Raw genomic sequence first — 17890 nt, 5'->3', positions numbered from 1 at the left:
CATTTTTGACCAGGACAACCCAACATACTGAGTTTAAATAAGAATAGGCAGGCTCTGCTGGGAGTAGCGCCTATCACGTCAATAAGCTCTCAATGTATCTACTTATAGTCGCAAAGACTGATTGTATGATTAATATATATAAAAAAAAAAAACAGGAATTACTATCCAATTTTCAATTGTAATACGTAATTCTACGAGCCATCAATGGGATATGAATTTATAATGTTTGTAAATGAAAATAGGGTTGCGACTCGCGAATGCGGTGAGGGGTCCGGCAGTCAGCCGCTTGACGCCGGCCGGCGCGTTTGTCAGTTTAAATCCGACTCTACCGAAACTTCGGGATCGTGTCGAAAAAGAAAACCATGTATTGTGAATTAACTATTGCGATTGGACCAATGTATTATTTATAAGAGGTAATTTTTTTAATACTAGCACAGAAAAGACATAGTTTCATTGAAATTTGCAAAGCCTAATATATAAATCTACAAAATCTTACGACTGCATGTTTCGTACCTGTATAAAATGCACAGGCACTCAATTCGTTTCACGAAACATAAAAAGTTATATCCTTCCATTAATCACTCTACAAAATTCTTACGTATACATGAACAATACAGAATAAAAATGATAACAAAACACTTAATTTTCACTTTATTAAGCAAACGATTCTCTTATAACATGTAATAATTATTTGAGAATATGTATATAATATATTTCAAAAAATCCCTTGATTTCCTATCGCAGATATAAAATGAATTAAGCACTTTTAACAGACGATACATTTCATGATAAAAACATCCACGAATGAGTTTTGTGCAATAACAAATGAATGGCTATATATCCGTCATACTTAAAATAAGCCTATATTAAAGATATATAATAACGCTAGGATAGTTAAGGAGTAAGATAAGAGACTCAATGGACGCAAGGAACTGGTACAAATAGGCAATTAACACGATTCTTCAAATTAAATTTCATTTATGTCAATGTTGCAACTAATTTGTTGTCAATCAATATCAAAAGATAATTCAGACATTCAAAGCTCATACTAAAAACATGTCGTGTTATGTTTCAGATAAGTATATAAGTTTATGGTTTTAACACAATTTCAACCATGGAAGTTCGCCACATACATATACACAACTATTACATGTACTGAATTAAAACGCCATTATTATTATTTTATTGAAAGATACCAGACGGTATAGTTGCTTGAATTTGCTGAAAACAATAGGTTGAATAACCCATGATAACTGATAACATCACGAAACGTCAGGACAATCTGAAAGTTTAAAATAAATAATTTATTAAAATTAAATAATTCTTAAGTAACCGCTAATATAATTCGTAATATTTTTTTGTAACCATCGCATGGCCGCTTTATTCATAAATATTAGGTCTTATAATACTATCATAAGGAAATAATTTGCCCGTTGTACAAAATTGTATTATTGCTTTTAATAAAAGTTCTTAATTTTACCTCTTTTTTATGAAGGAGTATAAAAACGCCCCGATCTTAGAAATATCACTCGCATAAAAAAAATCGCGCATGAGTATACTATGAATCAATTATTTATCAAAATAAACAAAACCATACAAGGTTAAATATGGATTATCATAGTCAAGTTGCGTATAATCTTCAATAAGCAGATTATACGCAGATATTTAATAATAACCTATAATTAAATAATAACTGCTTACGGATTATTAAGTGCTTCCTGTAACACGCCATTTCTTATGGATGCAATTACGTTACTAACCAGCCCAGGTCCACGAGTTACAATTCCAATTGCTCTGGGCTGCTGTACATCCCCGCAACGTCTTGCCGTCTTAATTTTGGGTCTATATAGCAGAGGTTTAATGCCCGCTTTCTACTGCGAGCGGAACGGACCCATTACGGACTCCGCTATACTCGTAACGATGATTTTCAAACATCTGCTTCCACCAAAGCGGAGACGAGTGCAGCGGAGAGAGCGACATAAGTTGAAAGAGTCACATATGAGGTTACTTGACCGAGTATAGCGGAGTCCGTAATGGGTCCGTCCCGCTCGCAGTGGAAGGCGGGCATTAATGTCTAAGTGACATGGCTAATTTAACAAAATAATTAAGTTTTCGTCGACTAATATTGGTATTAATAGGTCTATAGCCACTTGGCTCGGGCCCGTAAGTACGATTTTAATATCAGAACTAACTTTTTAACTAAGAATTAATAATAATTAAAAAAGACAGACATTACAGAGGCCTCAAGTATTGAACATTCTATTCATCGGTCTTGCATTTTATGGCGCTTAACTTAATGGGAGTTATGATTCTGTACTACAATACTGTATCAAATTGAACAATTCATATCTAAAGTTGCATCTTGCTTGCATGTAATTAATATGGAACGGGATCGCTGCATTAATGTAACATTTTTAAAGATGTTTGATGAATAATATATATTTTTTTAGGCTAGTTGGTGCCCGTGACATCGTCTACGCAGGGTTAAAACAATATATTTTGTCCAAATGATGTAGCGTGAACGACATATTTTATCTACTTTAAATACGGAAGCGATAAAAGTATATATTTTTATTTAGGAATCAATTTATTACTACCAAATCTGCAATTATCAATTTTTTATTGTAGTTATGGTTCACTATTTTGGCAGACCAAAAAACGCTGTTCAGAGGTTATCATAGCTGTAGCGAGCAAGCAATGGATGGAATAGTAACATATGAAATAATAAGCGAAATAATAGCATAGACTGTATGATGCCTATATCCAAGATGAGGTCCAACCCTACACTAAATACCCAAGCAATTCATTTAATGTAATTTCTTTATTTAATTTTATATATATTTTTGTGTCGTGTTGTAAATATTTTATTTTTATAAGGTTGGAAATATATATAATAATAATATACTCACGATAAAGCTACTATGAAAATCTACAAACATATACAACGATTTATTATTCTCATGATATTAATGCTTTCTAATCATTCTGGCTGGGTTGCCATATAAGGCTCGATGTAGGGAATCAAGTAAACACGTCCATCTCGTATTATAATTTATCTTAATAATTACAGTACATTTCTTTTATAGACTAAAGCGTACATATACGTATGTTATAGGTATCTTATTTTATACAGACGTTGTCCTTATGCTATATCTTGATTTCTATAATTATAAAATCGCAATAAATATTATATAATAAAATTTACAAGTTTGCTACATAAACTTTTTGCTTTATAAAAATATTAGTTCTTAGCAAAACTATAATATATTGCCCTCCTTTTATGATAATTCTTCCTTTCAGTCATTTGACAATTGTCACCTTTTCTGCCTTCAACTTTAAAAGCAAATTCTATTTATTAGTAAAAATGTATAACAAAACTTTAAGGTGAATGGCCTTATGTCGCGTTTAAAAGCCTGTCTGATTCGATTTTGCGAAAGCTTTTTCACGAAACCGTGCCATCGCCTACAGGTACATGCCTTCGTATTCCCGCCCTCATAAATATTTTACACCCAACAAATATATAGATAGCTGTATGACACTCATCTTGTTTTCAATAAAACCTTTACGGCGTACAGAAAGTAATATATTGAACTGGCAAAATTGTGTTTTGGGTTAAGTATATATATTCTATAGGCTATTAGATGCCGTGGATTTATTATTATTTAATTTCTATTTAACAAATAATAAGTTTGCATTTTCTAATATTTACATTGAAACTTAAATGGATTTAATTCATGACATTTATTTTGAGATTTATTTAAAAAAAATCACTTATACTAAATACTTTATATTTACGTTTTAATAACTGAATTAAAAATTAATCACAACAAGAAAGCATGAGTGATTAATGAAAAAATAATTAATAAAGTTCATACACAGCAGGTCATTATTAAGAAAAGTATTTTACACAAAATATACGTTTTAAACTGTCAATTACCTATTTACTAGTAATAAAAACTTGACCTCGTGACCTGAATGTGTTTATTTGGATGTTCTGGAGTAAAATTTTCTTTAGTCCTTCAAGTACACTGATTTCCAAAAAATGTTTTTATAAAAAAGATGTTTTTTTTCACTTACCTCATCAAAAAAAAATAAACCGACTTTAAACACATGTCAAAATTATTTACCTCGCTTCTTATATTTTACCAGATGACGATATGATATCACAAAAACTTCTGACACTAAAATTGGAGTAAACCTCCAAAAGAATGAACAAAGATACATACATAAGCTTACAAAATTTTGCACGCACGCTTTTAGGCCTATATCATACTTATATATTATGCAATTCTAACAGTATCACACTCACACGAGTATAAACTATCCTTCTTTATTTTAATATTGTAATAAAGATAGTATCGCGTTTGTTACCATAGTTGCCAGTTTTCGGAAAAGAACATCGTTACCAGTCAACAATATTTTTAATCCATGGAATAAAGAGGTTTTGTTATTCAAATTATTTACCGATTCCTGAAAGGCCGGCAACGCACTCGCGAGCCCTCTGGCATTGAGAGTGTCCATGGGCGACGGTATCACTTAACATCAGGTGAGCCTCCTGCCCGTTTGCCCCCTGTTTTATAAAAAAAAAAAAAAATTTAGTACATTTCAAAGTCGCTTATATTTATAGAACATATCATAATGCTATTTAATTTAGGCATAGTTTTATAACCAACCTAATTTACAAGGTGAAACAGTCCTTTAGTAGTTTCCAACTATTCAACAGCAAAACTATGCAGAAAGGAGATTGCTAACTCACGTGCTATTTAATAAGCGTAAATCTCATATTAAATTTTCATGAAGTTTGTAGTTTGGGGATTGCGAACCTTTCGCAACAGAACCATTTATCATATTATGACTAAGCAATTTTCCCAATAGACATCAATATTTATCACAATGCAAATACATTATGAAATATTTAGGCTTGGATGGACTTTGAAAGGCGGATCTCATTGGTAATTTGAATCCTTTAATTCATGGTTTGGTATTTTTCACATTATAAATGTCAAAGAATTAAAAACGTTTATATGAAATTTAAATACACTACATGGTGCAGACATATTTTTGCGTCTGATTCATTGGAAAGATTGGAAACATATTTACAGGCATGTATTAAAACCTGTAGAAGCAATGAACGCTAAGAGCCCATATTAGACGGTTTATGAGGGCGATGTTACACGATGTTGTCTTGGAAACAAGAAATAATAAAAAAATATGATAGTCAGGATACTAAAGAAACATATTTTTTATAATAGATAAAAGAAATCATATTAATCTATCTTAAAATTAATATATCTTAAAATTAATGCATGAATTTCTGGTTATAAAATAAACAAATCAAAATCAAGAATTAAATAAGAAAGATAATAATAATGTAAGAAAAGAGTACGGACAATAATAAATTCCATTGGTTGGTTGGATCGCTCAAGATAGTTAACAGGACAACCTACTCTAGACTGGTGGGTTGGTACGGGGCGCAGAAACCATTATGCAATGTCCATCGTGGGTAGGATTGTGGGTGAATATTTATCTTCCCACCTAACCGTCTGCAAAATGCACTAAAAAGTATGAATTAACAATATTACTGCTTCATAAGGGTCATCGAACTTTATAAGTTCACGTTCTTGACGCTTATATTGAAATCTGTGTAGGAACGATAAAAAAATAATGAGTATGGAATGTAATGTAATGCTACAATCGTCAACCTATCTACATAAATATTGATGTAGATAGGTTACTTACTACATACTCATTATTTTTTTCAGTTTTAAGTATTAGCATCAAGATCATGAACTTATAAAGTTCGAGTTCAGTTGTTTATTACCGATTTAAATCAAATAATTAATTGCTGAACGAAAGTATCGGCCTAAACTATTCAGACAACATTAGATACTCGAAAAGTTGGTGATGGGAATCAATAATTCAAGCTTAGAGGTTAAACTTATTCGAAAGCTTTTTAATATTTCAGAATTTCACCATTTTTTATTATGTATTATGATCGATAGTGTGTTAGATGGTTAATCGTGCGCTTGTACCCCAGCCGTGCATTTTTACTATAATAGTAAATATTTTAGAATTTAAATAAAAAAATTACTAATATCCTTATAGACGCTGTTAATTAGGGCTAAAAGACGGATTACCTACATAAAAGAGGTTAAAGAAAACGGGTAATATGTGAAAAGCTCAGATTGAGTTATATGTATAAACCTTTAGTTTTTAAGGTTCATAGCTAGTCGTGACAATGTAAATTAAAATACAATTATTGTTGATTAAAATACTCATTATATATTACTGTAATGTCTGACATTAAACAGTGCTCATTTTTCATTTATGCGATAAAAATCGAGTACAATAAAAGTCAGGCGACAGTCGTTTGAGTTCGGGACCGCTAGTGGAGCGTTTGGGACGGATATTACTCGAGCGTTTCACAGAAAATCTGAATTATTTGCTGAATTCTCCTTGCTAAAATGCCAATATCCATTAACTTCAATGTAGGGAGCTTTCAAAATTTTATTCAATCTTTTCTTTGTAATAAGATTAGATTTCGGGTATTTTTGAACCCAAAAGCAGGCGAAGGTTTAAACGTTTTTAACTCAAAGTTTAAATAAAGTTTTTGGACGTTTTATCTAATCTCATCAATGGGTCCAACACCATCTAACTGCAGGGGTATTGAAGAATTTGCTACTGAAAGTATTATGAATAGGATTTCGAACATTTCAACCGCCAAACCGAAATTACACAATAATTTATATTTTTATATGTTTTTACTTATTTGTTGTACATTGGTTTCATTCTTAGTTGTGTTCCTTTATTAGACTGACAGAAAACTAGTATTGTGTTTATAATATCAGCCCTGAATCCTGATGTCATCAAGAACACTTCAAAAGTTCTACTATTTGTTAGAATAATTAGTTAATTTTTTCATTTGCATTTTTCCTGATTAATATCTTGTTTATTGTACTTGGTTATGTATCCTTGTCAATTAAGGGTTTGGGTTTGTCTGTAAAACAGGATTATGTTTTTTTGTAAATAAATAAAACCCTTGAAAAAAGCTAAAAAGCCGTCAATTTTTTTTTATATTCTGTCGGAAACATTAAATTTTTGAATAAATACGTATTTTTAATGCTATTAATGACGTTGAGATGTTGTTACCATCAAATACAGTATAGAAATTAAGTTAGAGAAGTTTGACGGTTAAATATTCATGAACGTCTGGTTTGTATAATTAAGATAATCCACGAACAACGCTCAATTTTAGAAGTTACTTCGCGTTCTGTTAAGTCTTAACTTTGCTATTAATAAAAACAAGGATATTTGTCACTATAGATCTTTAAATGTTCTTATGGACGAAAGTTTTCTGAATACATTCTCAAAATTTAATTTATTCTCTGAAACAATACAAATATGATTTACAATTAAACCAACGGTTAGATTTTTAGATAGAAAGATGTTATTTTTGTAGTCAAAAATGAAATTTACTCAATTCCTAGTTTGAAACAGTCTACAAGAATTGACGAATCCAATAATCAGCGTAAACTATTAAGTAATAGGCAACGGGTATATTACGTTCGCAACCTTGTGGTCCGGTGAAAGATGCGATGCCGCCCTGAAAAATAATGAATAAATCCTTTCAAAAAAATATGTAAGTATCCGACTTCAATATATATATATACACTAATAATTAGAAAATAATAGGATTTACTGCCTGTAAGTACATATTTCTTTACGGCAAAAGTGAAACAATATTATATTGACTTACATAATAATAATCAGTGGCGCTGCAACCTCTTTAGGTCTTGGCCTCAGATTTCTAAATCTGTTTCATGATCATTTTTAAATCTACTAGGCAAGTAGGTGATCAGCCTCCAGTGCCTGGCACACGCCGTCGACTTTTTGGGTCTAAGACATGTCGGTTTCCTCACGATGTTTTCCTTTACCATTCGAGCAAATGTTAAATGCGCACATAGAAAGAAAGTCCATTGGTGCACAGCCGGGGATCGAACCTCCGACCTCAGTTATGAGAGTCGCTGAAGCCACTTGGCCAACACTGCTCTGCACTGACTTACATAATACATTAAAAAATATAAGAAGGAAATGCTATTTATATACAAGACTTATGAAGATCCTATGAGGCTAATTGAGTGTCAAAAGCAGTTTTCTACTTCTTAAAAAATTTAAAAGAAAATTTACAATCCAGTCCAGGACCTATGAAGGATTGTTGCGTCAATAAATTATTATTGTATGCCCATATTTCTTAACAAAATTTGACATATAAATTTAAAAACATCTCGTGAGTATTGCTTGATTCATCCTTCCTAGTACTAGAAGCCATTTAAAATTTGTACCCTCAACCTGAACGTTAAGTCGCTAAAAGGATCTATATGAGTTGTAAAAAATATACTTACCAACATATTATCAATGATAAGAGGACCTCCAGTGTCACCAGTACAGGAAATATTACCAACGACATTTTTTGCGCAATTCACTGAAGCCACTATTGTCGTGTAACCAAATGTTAAGTAGCATTGGTTTGGATGTATTATTTCGACCTTAATATCCCTCATTGAAAACTTACGATCCTTATCTAAATATTAAAGAAAGAAAAAACTTTATTTTACACAGTAAAAAGTGCACTAGCATTCCCTGTGTTGTGGGCAGCCAGTCCCACTCAATCATAAATCAAAATACCTTTTGAATAAACTGTATTTCACTTTATGATTTCTACATAGCACTAATGCAAATTGAAACTATATTTGCACAATAAGAATATTTTCTACATCAGACAAGACAGACAAGATGTTGTTTGAAATTTTAAGTAAATATAATGTGAGTTTTGAAATTTTAGTGATAATTTTGTTTTTAAGGAAGTGGTTAAACATGAAAGGGCCCGGAAGGAGAAAATGCGTTGGCAAAGAAAGTGCGGTTTTTGGGTTGCTTATATATAGGTTTACGTTAATTAAAACAAAGGTATTCATTACGACTATTATTATATGATTCACTGTATTGAGTGTACTGTCTCTGTGTAGTATTAGAATATTATACTGAAAATGTAGCATGCTCTATATATGCTGGTTTTCGTAATAATTAACGCATAGAAGATCTGATCGCAATAATACTTAAAGAAAACACTTTTTAACCGGATTAAAGTTATGTATTATTATATACAATTATTTTACATAATTTTCAATTGACCCGACGTTTCGCCTGCTTTACAGCGTGCGTGTCACGGTGACTGAAGACAAAAGGTGTTGAATGTCATAAAAGTATCATAGCTATAGAAAAAGTTGTATTATCTGTATTTATTTCCCCGGAGTTGGTATCGACTAAAAGATGATACAACTTTTTCTACAGCTGTGATACTTTTTTGACATTCAACACCTTGTGTCTTCAGTCACCGTGACCACGGATATAAACTGTAGATATACTAGAAAACTTGCGTGCCGTGTTTAAAAGTTTTACATCATGATTAAAAATTGCTTCATTAACTCACCAGCTCCAACTGTACCAAAGCCGACTACAGTTGCTGTCGTTCTATAGAAATCAGGGTTCATTCTTGAGTCCAATGGTATTGGATTTATATTGTCTGTAACAGGTATAACAATTTTATTAACATAACCATATCTTAACTACATTGCTGAAGTAGTCTGGTTATAAATATAATTAGAATCTTTCGCGCAGATTTTTATAACAGCATTTCTTACTTCACTAGCGTGTTTAGATCTTTATTTTTCTTATTCTGTTTTTTTTGGAACGAAGTTCCTTATCGCGCGTTGTGAAAGGGGGCTAGACGGAAAAAATTCTTACGAAAAGTTGTCACGACACTTTTTTGCTATTGTAATACATCGGTTCTCGTCCGATCACCGAAGTTAAGCAACGTCGGGCGAGGTCAGTACTTGGATGGATGACCGCCTGGGAACACCTCGTGATGTTGGCTTTTTTTTCGTCGTAAGATTGGTGTCGAGAAAATCTATCATACTGTTATGATACCAATTAACATATAAATTAATCGAAAGGAATTTCATTCCATCCCGGTGTCCCTTGACACCTCTAAAGTTTTTTTACTAGAAAAGCGTACGTATTCTGGAACATTCTTATACACTTAATTTTTTGGTGACAAACACAAATGTTTTTACCGTCTAGTGTTCCTAGCAATAACTTGCTTTTTTTCCAATCAACTCTACTATTTTCCTTCCTATTGTGTTGCTTTAAGGTTTGGTCAGACAGCGAACGGGGCGGGACGGCGACGCGACGCTGGCGCGACGTGAACAGTAGTAATGTACTAATTAACGCCAACGGTAGCGTCGCACCCGATGGTAGTACAAGAAAAGTACGGCGGTATGGGGCGCGAACGGGGCGTGAGCGCGTCGCTACACGTTGTGTTATATGGGTATTCGTTGTAGTAGTCAAACAGATAACGGAACGCAACGCGTCGCGCCCGGCGTGACGGCAGCTGTGTATTCAACTACAAAAATGGACATGGAGAGAGTTGAAAGACTAATCAAAAGTGTTCGAGCACAGTTTTTGTATGATTTGGGTCACTCCCCATACAAAATTGCGAGCTTGAAATCAACTATTTGGAAATGAATAGTAAGAAATCTCAAAGAGCTTGTTTCAAAATGCTCGAGAAATCACGCCAAGCTGACGCGACGCTTACAGGATCATCACGTCCACAGTGTGACATCCACGCCCCGTCCGCTGTCTGATCAAACCTTTAAGGATATTGTTTGGAGTAAGGCTACTCGTTCCTTTCCTAATTATTTAAATTTTGTGGTTCGACATCTAACAATAAACTAATTAACTTGCCAGTAAAATCAACATGATTTATGGTGACCACCGCGGCGTCTTGTGTAAGCTTGTCCATTTTGTAGCGTGGATGTATTACTACTTGATTGGTGTTGACCCGAACCCCACCAGAAAAAAGGAAATTGGATCCAAGGACAACTGTCATCGTGTCTCCTTGGTGATAGTTGGTGCGCCAGCATCGAGCAGCTGTCACTAATATAGTATTAGATAGAAGAGAGGCACTGCACACGGACTCCTCACCACTCGTTAACTTGATGATTAAACCTGCCTATAAAAAAATATATACTAAAGAAGATATATAGACTGCGTCTTATTTGGTAGGTATTATGAAAATTAGATGAGAACAGTATTTTAATATTATACTAAATAATTAATTTCTTATATTCCTTCGTTCAACCTACGAACATACAACATACTATTAAACTAGACCAAAGACACCATAATAAAGCTATTGCAAACTTTTTTATTGAAAATATCGTAATATCTCGGTTTAAAAACTGAAACCTGGACTGTACGAGCGTTCGAAAGGAAGAAGATACTTGAACTTGAATTTAACTGAAACTTAGTAAGTTATTTAACGCTAAAACGACCTTGAGAAATGAAGAACGCGACTAAGAGCCTGTCCAGAAAGAGCGATTTACTCGCGAAGAAACTAGGAAAATCATGAAATATCGGGAGGGATGAATGTTTTTGAATTTAAAACAAAATATAAGTACGGTGATAATTAAATGACTCTCATTCATAATCAGACAAAGTTTTGTAATCATTTAATTGCTTTTGTTTAATCTAGTTCTTTAAAGTAATTTAGGCAATTTGTAAGTATTATTAATAAAAAGCGGTATTTATTATGATTGTAATAAACGACAAAATTTGTCTCACCACATATGGGTATTTTACTGCTTCATTATTGGGGCTCATGGCCGCTTCTGCTGCCCTGATACGCGCTGCTTCCGGGATACCAACTTCTCCATGATAGTTTGTTACTAATGGCTCGTACTCAAAAGCATTATTGATAGTTATCAATACACTGATTAATATAAGTAATCTCATGGCTTCAAATGACAGGCTAAAAATATCTATCAGAAACTGTCCTTTTATACATTGGTCCGTACATTAATCAGTGAGCAAGTGCAAGGTTAATTGTTAGGTTGGTGATAAGATAGAAGCAGATGTCAGTCATGTGCTTAAAATATATCTGTCGTAGCAATGGCGCTGGTATCGGCTGCCATTTTCATTATTTAATAACATCAAAGTCAAATTAGTTCAATTAGTTATACTGTTTATTAGATTTGCCAATATTAATAAATTTACAAATCAACTGACTTTTTGATAGTCTGTAGTAATAATCACTTCAATCACTATTATGAGTAACGGAGCAATGGCGTTAGTGTCAGCTGCCATTGCCATTATCTACAGTTTAATAACATCAAAGTCAAATTAGTTCAAAACTGTTCTGTTAATTTGTAGATTTATTAATATTGTCAAATCTGCCATAATACACATACATATAGAAAAGAACCAAAAAGTAAGTAGGTTACATAAGTTATTAGGCAACGGGCGGCCTTATCGCTAACAAGCGATTTCTTCCAGGCAACCCTAAAATGGAACAATAGAAAAAAAGAAACACCTACAGAGGGTAAAGTACTAGAGATGCATAATTAATTAACAAAAATATACTAAAAATAACATGCAACTATAACTAAAATAAAATAAAATCTAAAGAAAAGGTATAAACAATAGTATGTATAAACAGACATGTAAAAGCTCAGCCTAAGGTTAATTGATGTATTTAAATAATGAAAAATGGCAGCTGACACCAGCGCCACTGCTCTGACATATTTTATTGAATTATTAATTTTTACATTTTAATTTTAAAAGATCTCATAAAAATAAATTAAATTAACCAAAGCTATTGATTTTTTATCTCGCGCTTAAGCTCTTTGTCAGGCTTCTTTTGAAACTTTTGGCCCTTTTTCGAACTTTCTAGTTTACTACTATTGAGTTGCCATATTTGTAAAAACATTTCTTACACTTTTTTTATATTTAAATTAACAGTAACAGCGCTTTAGGTTCCGATGCGCGCTATTAAAGCGCTTACAAATATTGACGATTCCTCTAAGAGCACTTTGATTTGGATGGGTTAGATAATCTGCTAAATTAACTAAACTCCGGAGTTAGTTACCTTCAGTCCATATAGCCTACGATTATTTTGAAGTAATAGTCTATCTAGTTGAAATAGCGTTAATGCAACTCAATGTTGAGTGCTCGCGATCTTTTTATCGTCTGGGATTAAAATATTGTTCACGTATAAAGGAATAGAACGTGATACTATTATTACATTCGATATACCTGCCCTGATTTCCCCTCCAGCTGCATTTTTCCTCTAAACACATTGACTTGGCTATCGCATGGAAACACAATGTGTCCCACAAGTAATATACATTATATTAAATTAGATTGTTTAGTGGGATTGCCAAGTCAATCTACCTGTACCGGCTTAAAAACTGTTTGTTTACTTTTATTTAGGCTATGTGATGGTTATGATTTTAAAGATTAACGCATTTGATTTGCTATAGTTTGCCTATCAATATAAATAGGTTCAAATTAACTTTGATGTTTGTTTGTGCCATCACAGACGTTTTTAGGTATCCGAAATTGTTCAGTTTAATAAAAAGGGTGTATAAACAATGTTCGAGTTCGAGTTGTACTAGTCGGATTATTATTTTTTATTTGTTTAATCGTACCGTAGTTTCTAAATAAAACAAAAAACATACAATTCACAAATAATTTTTTTACATAAACAATTAGATCTATTTATCTATATATTATCTTGGTAGATAATATCATTTTATGATTATCATTTTCAATCACATCAAGATTAATTAATTAATTTTGTTGATAACAAGTAAGAATAACACATAATAATTATGCGCATACCTAATTCATCAGTTTTGTAAATTTTTGTTAATGTATAATAAATAATGGCACACTTTCATACTTAATAGTTTTCAAATAATTTGTACACGGCTTCCGCAAGATAAGCAAACTCGCTCGACGAGTATTGTGTGTAGTGTTGTGTTTGATTTGCTTTAAATTAGGATACAGGTGCTATAAACATATAATTGTTTAATCGTCATAATATATATTTTAGGGGGTTATTCAATAAGTAGAATTGTCTAATCTAAACAATTTTAAGTGTATATTACCCCAGCGAAAAAATTATGGACCACAAAATTTATAAAATATCTATTTCTAACAAATTGAATCGATGTGGCTATGACATCGATAAATATTATTTGATAAAGTCTTAAGTAGGGAAATAAGTCGACACGATGTTACCCTAACACTCATATTCTAAGCCAAGTCAGCGACAAAATACAAGGCACTGCTGATTGGAGGGTTCCCAAATAATACTTTCTTGTGTTTTCTCACAAAGAAAAGCACAAAAGGGTATCGAAATAAAGCCTTGTACTGCTAACGTGAGGCCAAATGAAAAGTTTTATGAACGCATTCTCCTGAATGAAAATATTTTCTTTTAGCCTGTGATGTTGTACATAATTCTTCGAACCACGAGCAATTTTAGTCGAGTTCTTTTAAGTTTATTTTTATCGTGAATATTCTTAATAGTATTTAAAATTCCTCATTTGATTTTCAAAGAGAATGTTTAAGTAAATGTCAAAAGTCGTCACTCCTAGTTAAATTACTGAAGGAGGATTTCTCTTTGAGTCCCGCAGCTATAAGGTCTATAGTATTAGAGAGGTCGTTGATTGGCTTGCATTATGCATTATATATCATTTAACATCAGATGGGCCTCCTGTCCGTTTGTCTCGTATTATATAAAAAAATATATATTCTCCTCATTCATAAACATAATTATTTTTCTCCTTATCACTTACATTTTTAATTAATTCAATTCTAAACGTATTACGTCAAGATAAGACCGTAAATATATTCTTAAGAGATTTATATTAAATCTAAACACGTTTTCTTATTGAAAAAGTAAATTTACTTTTAGTTCTATATTAAAACATTATTGTTCTGTTATCCTATAAAAATTGTTCTTTAATTAGAAGTTCTATTTTCGTAAAGGCGTTTCTGCGTACAGGGTGTGTAAAATTGATCTATTCTACATTATTCTGCATCTACTTTTCTCCAGTGGCATCTCGAAATAAGAATTGCCAACATACGAAACCAGGTTAGAGCACTTTGATATGTTGTCATTGGAGAATCGTAAAAAAATTAATTGAGATATCGTATACGTTTAAGATTTGAATTATTGAATCAGGTTGAATATACCAAAATTTCCTTTTTTTTAAACTAAATTTAAATTTTTTGTTACCACTAGTTAGACTAGGTATCCCATCATCCCATTTGTCCCTCCTTTCAGAACAAGGTGTTTTGGCCAAAACTCACCCATATCCAGATTGAGCATTCTGATAAACGAGATAGGTATTAGTTTTTATAATTTGGGAATCGTTCTCATTTTTTCTTCGTGTTTGTAGTGTTTGCCTATAAGCGCTTGTATTTTCTTGTTCTTTATGTATCAGATTAACGTATAAGAGTGCCGATCGTTAGCAAGCTTTTGAAGAAAATTAAAAAAAAAATCCGGTCTATGTTAATTTTCTTTTTCTCAACTGTACAGACAATCCATAAATCAATGAACTGTTTATAGAAGCATATTAATTATGACAAAAATTATTTATGCCATCTCAATTTAATATTTGTTCCAGACTCGAGACCAAGTATCGGCATTCAGGATATCTCCTGAAGACACCCGCAGATTGTAATGTCTTGGCGTGATGCAACTTGTAATGGTCAACTTCCTCATCATGTTTGACGTCGTATTTGTATTCTTCTTATTCCTCATCGCTGTTACATGTATCATGAATTATATGCCGGGGAGGAAGAGACAGGAAGTGACGCAAGAGGAAGTGAAAAGTGACGTCATTCCTCCCCCGCCGCTGTTCGCTGGTGATGATTACCAAAAGGAGAGAGATACATATGTTGTTATATCACCGCCGCTTGAAAATGCTAGGAAGGATGGGTGTCCAATTCACATTGTTTAGTATAAGTGGCAAGTAAGTTTAACAAAAATATTACTTAAAAGTGGCGCTATTTATTCTCAGCGTTCTGTATGTGTTTCCGTGAAAAATTTTCTCAAAATAGTGATCAGCCTACTGTTGACTTAAAACAATTATTTCAAAGTGAATCCATTTTTTACGCCACGAATATGTGAATCATATAAAACCATTCACGCGTTTAATTAATTATAGATAACCATTTGCAAGTCAAATGTAATTTGAACCTAATTAATATAATTTGTCAATATTATTTAATTTTAACGAAATTTCCAATATCTGTATTTTATGGTTGAAAGTTTGTGTTGATTTATGATTAACGACAAATGATTTTCACAGTTTCATGATTATAGTAGTATGAAATTTATAAATTGAAAGTTTTCATATCTGTCATTAAAAATAGAATCTCCGTGAATGTTTTCACATAGGTTCTAATTTTGAATCTTGACGATGGAACCTTCCTTCATAGGAAATTTCTTCAATAAGATTTCCTGTAGTGCCTACGTTATATATATATAGTAAACTACAGAATCACAAGTAAAAAATATTATTAAAAAATCAATTTAAGCGTGTTTAATAATTATGTATTAAACTTGTGACATAATCCAATTAGCATAATTAATAAAGCCACTTTGAACTTTAATAAAAATATTTCTATGTGCTGAAATGAGTTTCGCCAAGAAACGTCGGTACATTCATTAAAATTATGAATGTCAAATTAATGGTATTACACTGCTTACATCGTAATTGATGAAATTATTTTTCCTCATACAACAACTCTGGGACGGATTCGCCCGCGTAGAAATTTAAATATTTGTTAGAATTAAAAAACTGCTCTACTTTTTTGTCTTTGTTTCCTTAATCATTTTTATTTTTAGATAAGTAGGTAAACAGCCCGTATAGCGTGCGTTTCATCTTTGGTTGTATGTAATTGGTGAAGATCTTCTCTTCTCAGAGACACATGAAACTTCATCCTCTATTATACTCCCAGGCTTTTAACGCAGCCGCAGCCCTGCGATTCTGTAACTCACTTTTCGAACTCGCACAGCGGTTTTCGCAGCGGCGGTCGCGCTCAAATCAGTCGTGAAGCAGTCATTTTACGATTTGGCATTCTGATAAGGAGGGAGCTTGTAGTTTATTGTTTAAGAGTGAGTTACAGAATCGCAGGGCTACTTGGGTGTTTACAGCCTTAAAAATGACTCAATATTTTTTTGTTTCAGATCATCGTTGGAGTTTAAAAAAGCCTTATGTAACTACAAATATTAGACGTTTTAGATATTAAGATGGGGTTTATTTTCACGCATTTATAGGTAGTTGTTTTATAGGTCCGATACAATTAGTAAAACTTATTGAATTTATATATTAGGTCCAAGACGAGACAAAAGGGAATCAAGGCCCGTTGGGAATATAGCTGAAAGAGAGCTGTAGAAATTTCTAGATAATATGCATATAAAATTGTAACTGATGTTTGTATATAGAAGATAGTTAAGTATTTTATAACCAATGGAATCGTTTTAATTTGGCTTGTCTATGCGCATTATTCTTAAGCTTAAATTCGGGTTTTATTAATATAGGTTTATCTTGGTAGTAAAGACATAATTAAATATATTAGGCGTAAAAGCCTATAAGCATACTATGTAAAACTAATCTCATTAAATCGATACTGATATTGACATCTGAAATCCTGTAGAAGCAACGGTCTAGGCCTGTTAAGCTTAGTTTTCCGAGAAAAGCGGTGCCGTTATCTAACGGCCGCAATGTAACGTTGCGCAACAAACAAACGCAAGGTGACGTCACCCATACGTTGTCTATAAATAACATCGGAGTAGGTTTTCTAGAGAACGTTGAGTGACACCGTAACGACGTTAACAACCGTAAAATGACGGCTGTTAGTTAACGGCACTGCTTTTCTAGGTAACCTAAGCTATACCAAAGAGAGTAAGAATAAGAAATTGTACCGTTTTCATTATATGTATCGGCACAGATAATTGGTGTAGGTTCATGTACACTTT

General features: G+C 32.6%; 1 protein-coding gene and 1 long non-coding RNA gene across 2 annotated transcripts; one reads left to right on the top strand and one right to left on the bottom strand.

Annotated features, from left to right (window-relative positions):
• Positions 1–269: 269 nt before the first annotated feature.
• Positions 270–17428, top strand: LOC125055245. The gene is made up of 3 exons (XR_007117835.1): positions 270–413; positions 15531–15878; positions 17099–17428. It is a non-coding gene; the product is annotated as an uncharacterized LOC125055245 (long non-coding RNA).
• Positions 7045–11997, bottom strand: LOC125055244 (collagenase-like). The gene is made up of 5 exons (XM_047657618.1): positions 11680–11997; positions 10801–11068; positions 9488–9580; positions 8403–8581; positions 7045–7603 (listed from the first exon to the last, which is right to left on the bottom strand). The coding sequence occupies exons 1-5, from the start codon at positions 11848–11850 to the stop codon at positions 7499–7501; spliced, it is 816 nt and encodes a 271-aa protein (XP_047513574.1). The 5' UTR covers positions 11851–11997; the 3' UTR covers positions 7045–7498.
• Positions 17429–17890: the final 462 nt, after the last annotated feature.

Source organism: Pieris napi, chromosome 13, assembly GCF_905475465.1.
Source record: "Pieris napi chromosome 13, ilPieNapi1.2, whole genome shotgun sequence".
NCBI lineage: Eukaryota > Metazoa > Arthropoda > Insecta > Lepidoptera > Pieridae > Pieris > Pieris napi.
This window is presented reverse-complemented; position numbering and strand designations above follow the sequence as displayed.

Excerpts from the sequence above, each read along its gene's own strand:
- LOC125055244 (XM_047657618.1), bottom strand. The coding sequence starts at position 11,850 with ATGAGATTACTTATATTAATCAGTGTATTGATAACTATCAATAATGCT. Across the intron at positions 11,069-11,679 it reads CAGTAAAATACCCATATGTG|GCAGGTTTAATCATCAAGTT; the intron begins GTGAGACAAATT and ends ATTTTTTTATAG. Across the intron at positions 7,604-8,402 it reads TTATCATTGATAATATGTTG|GGCGGCATCGCATCTTTCAC; the intron begins GTAAGTATATTT and ends ATTATTTTTCAG.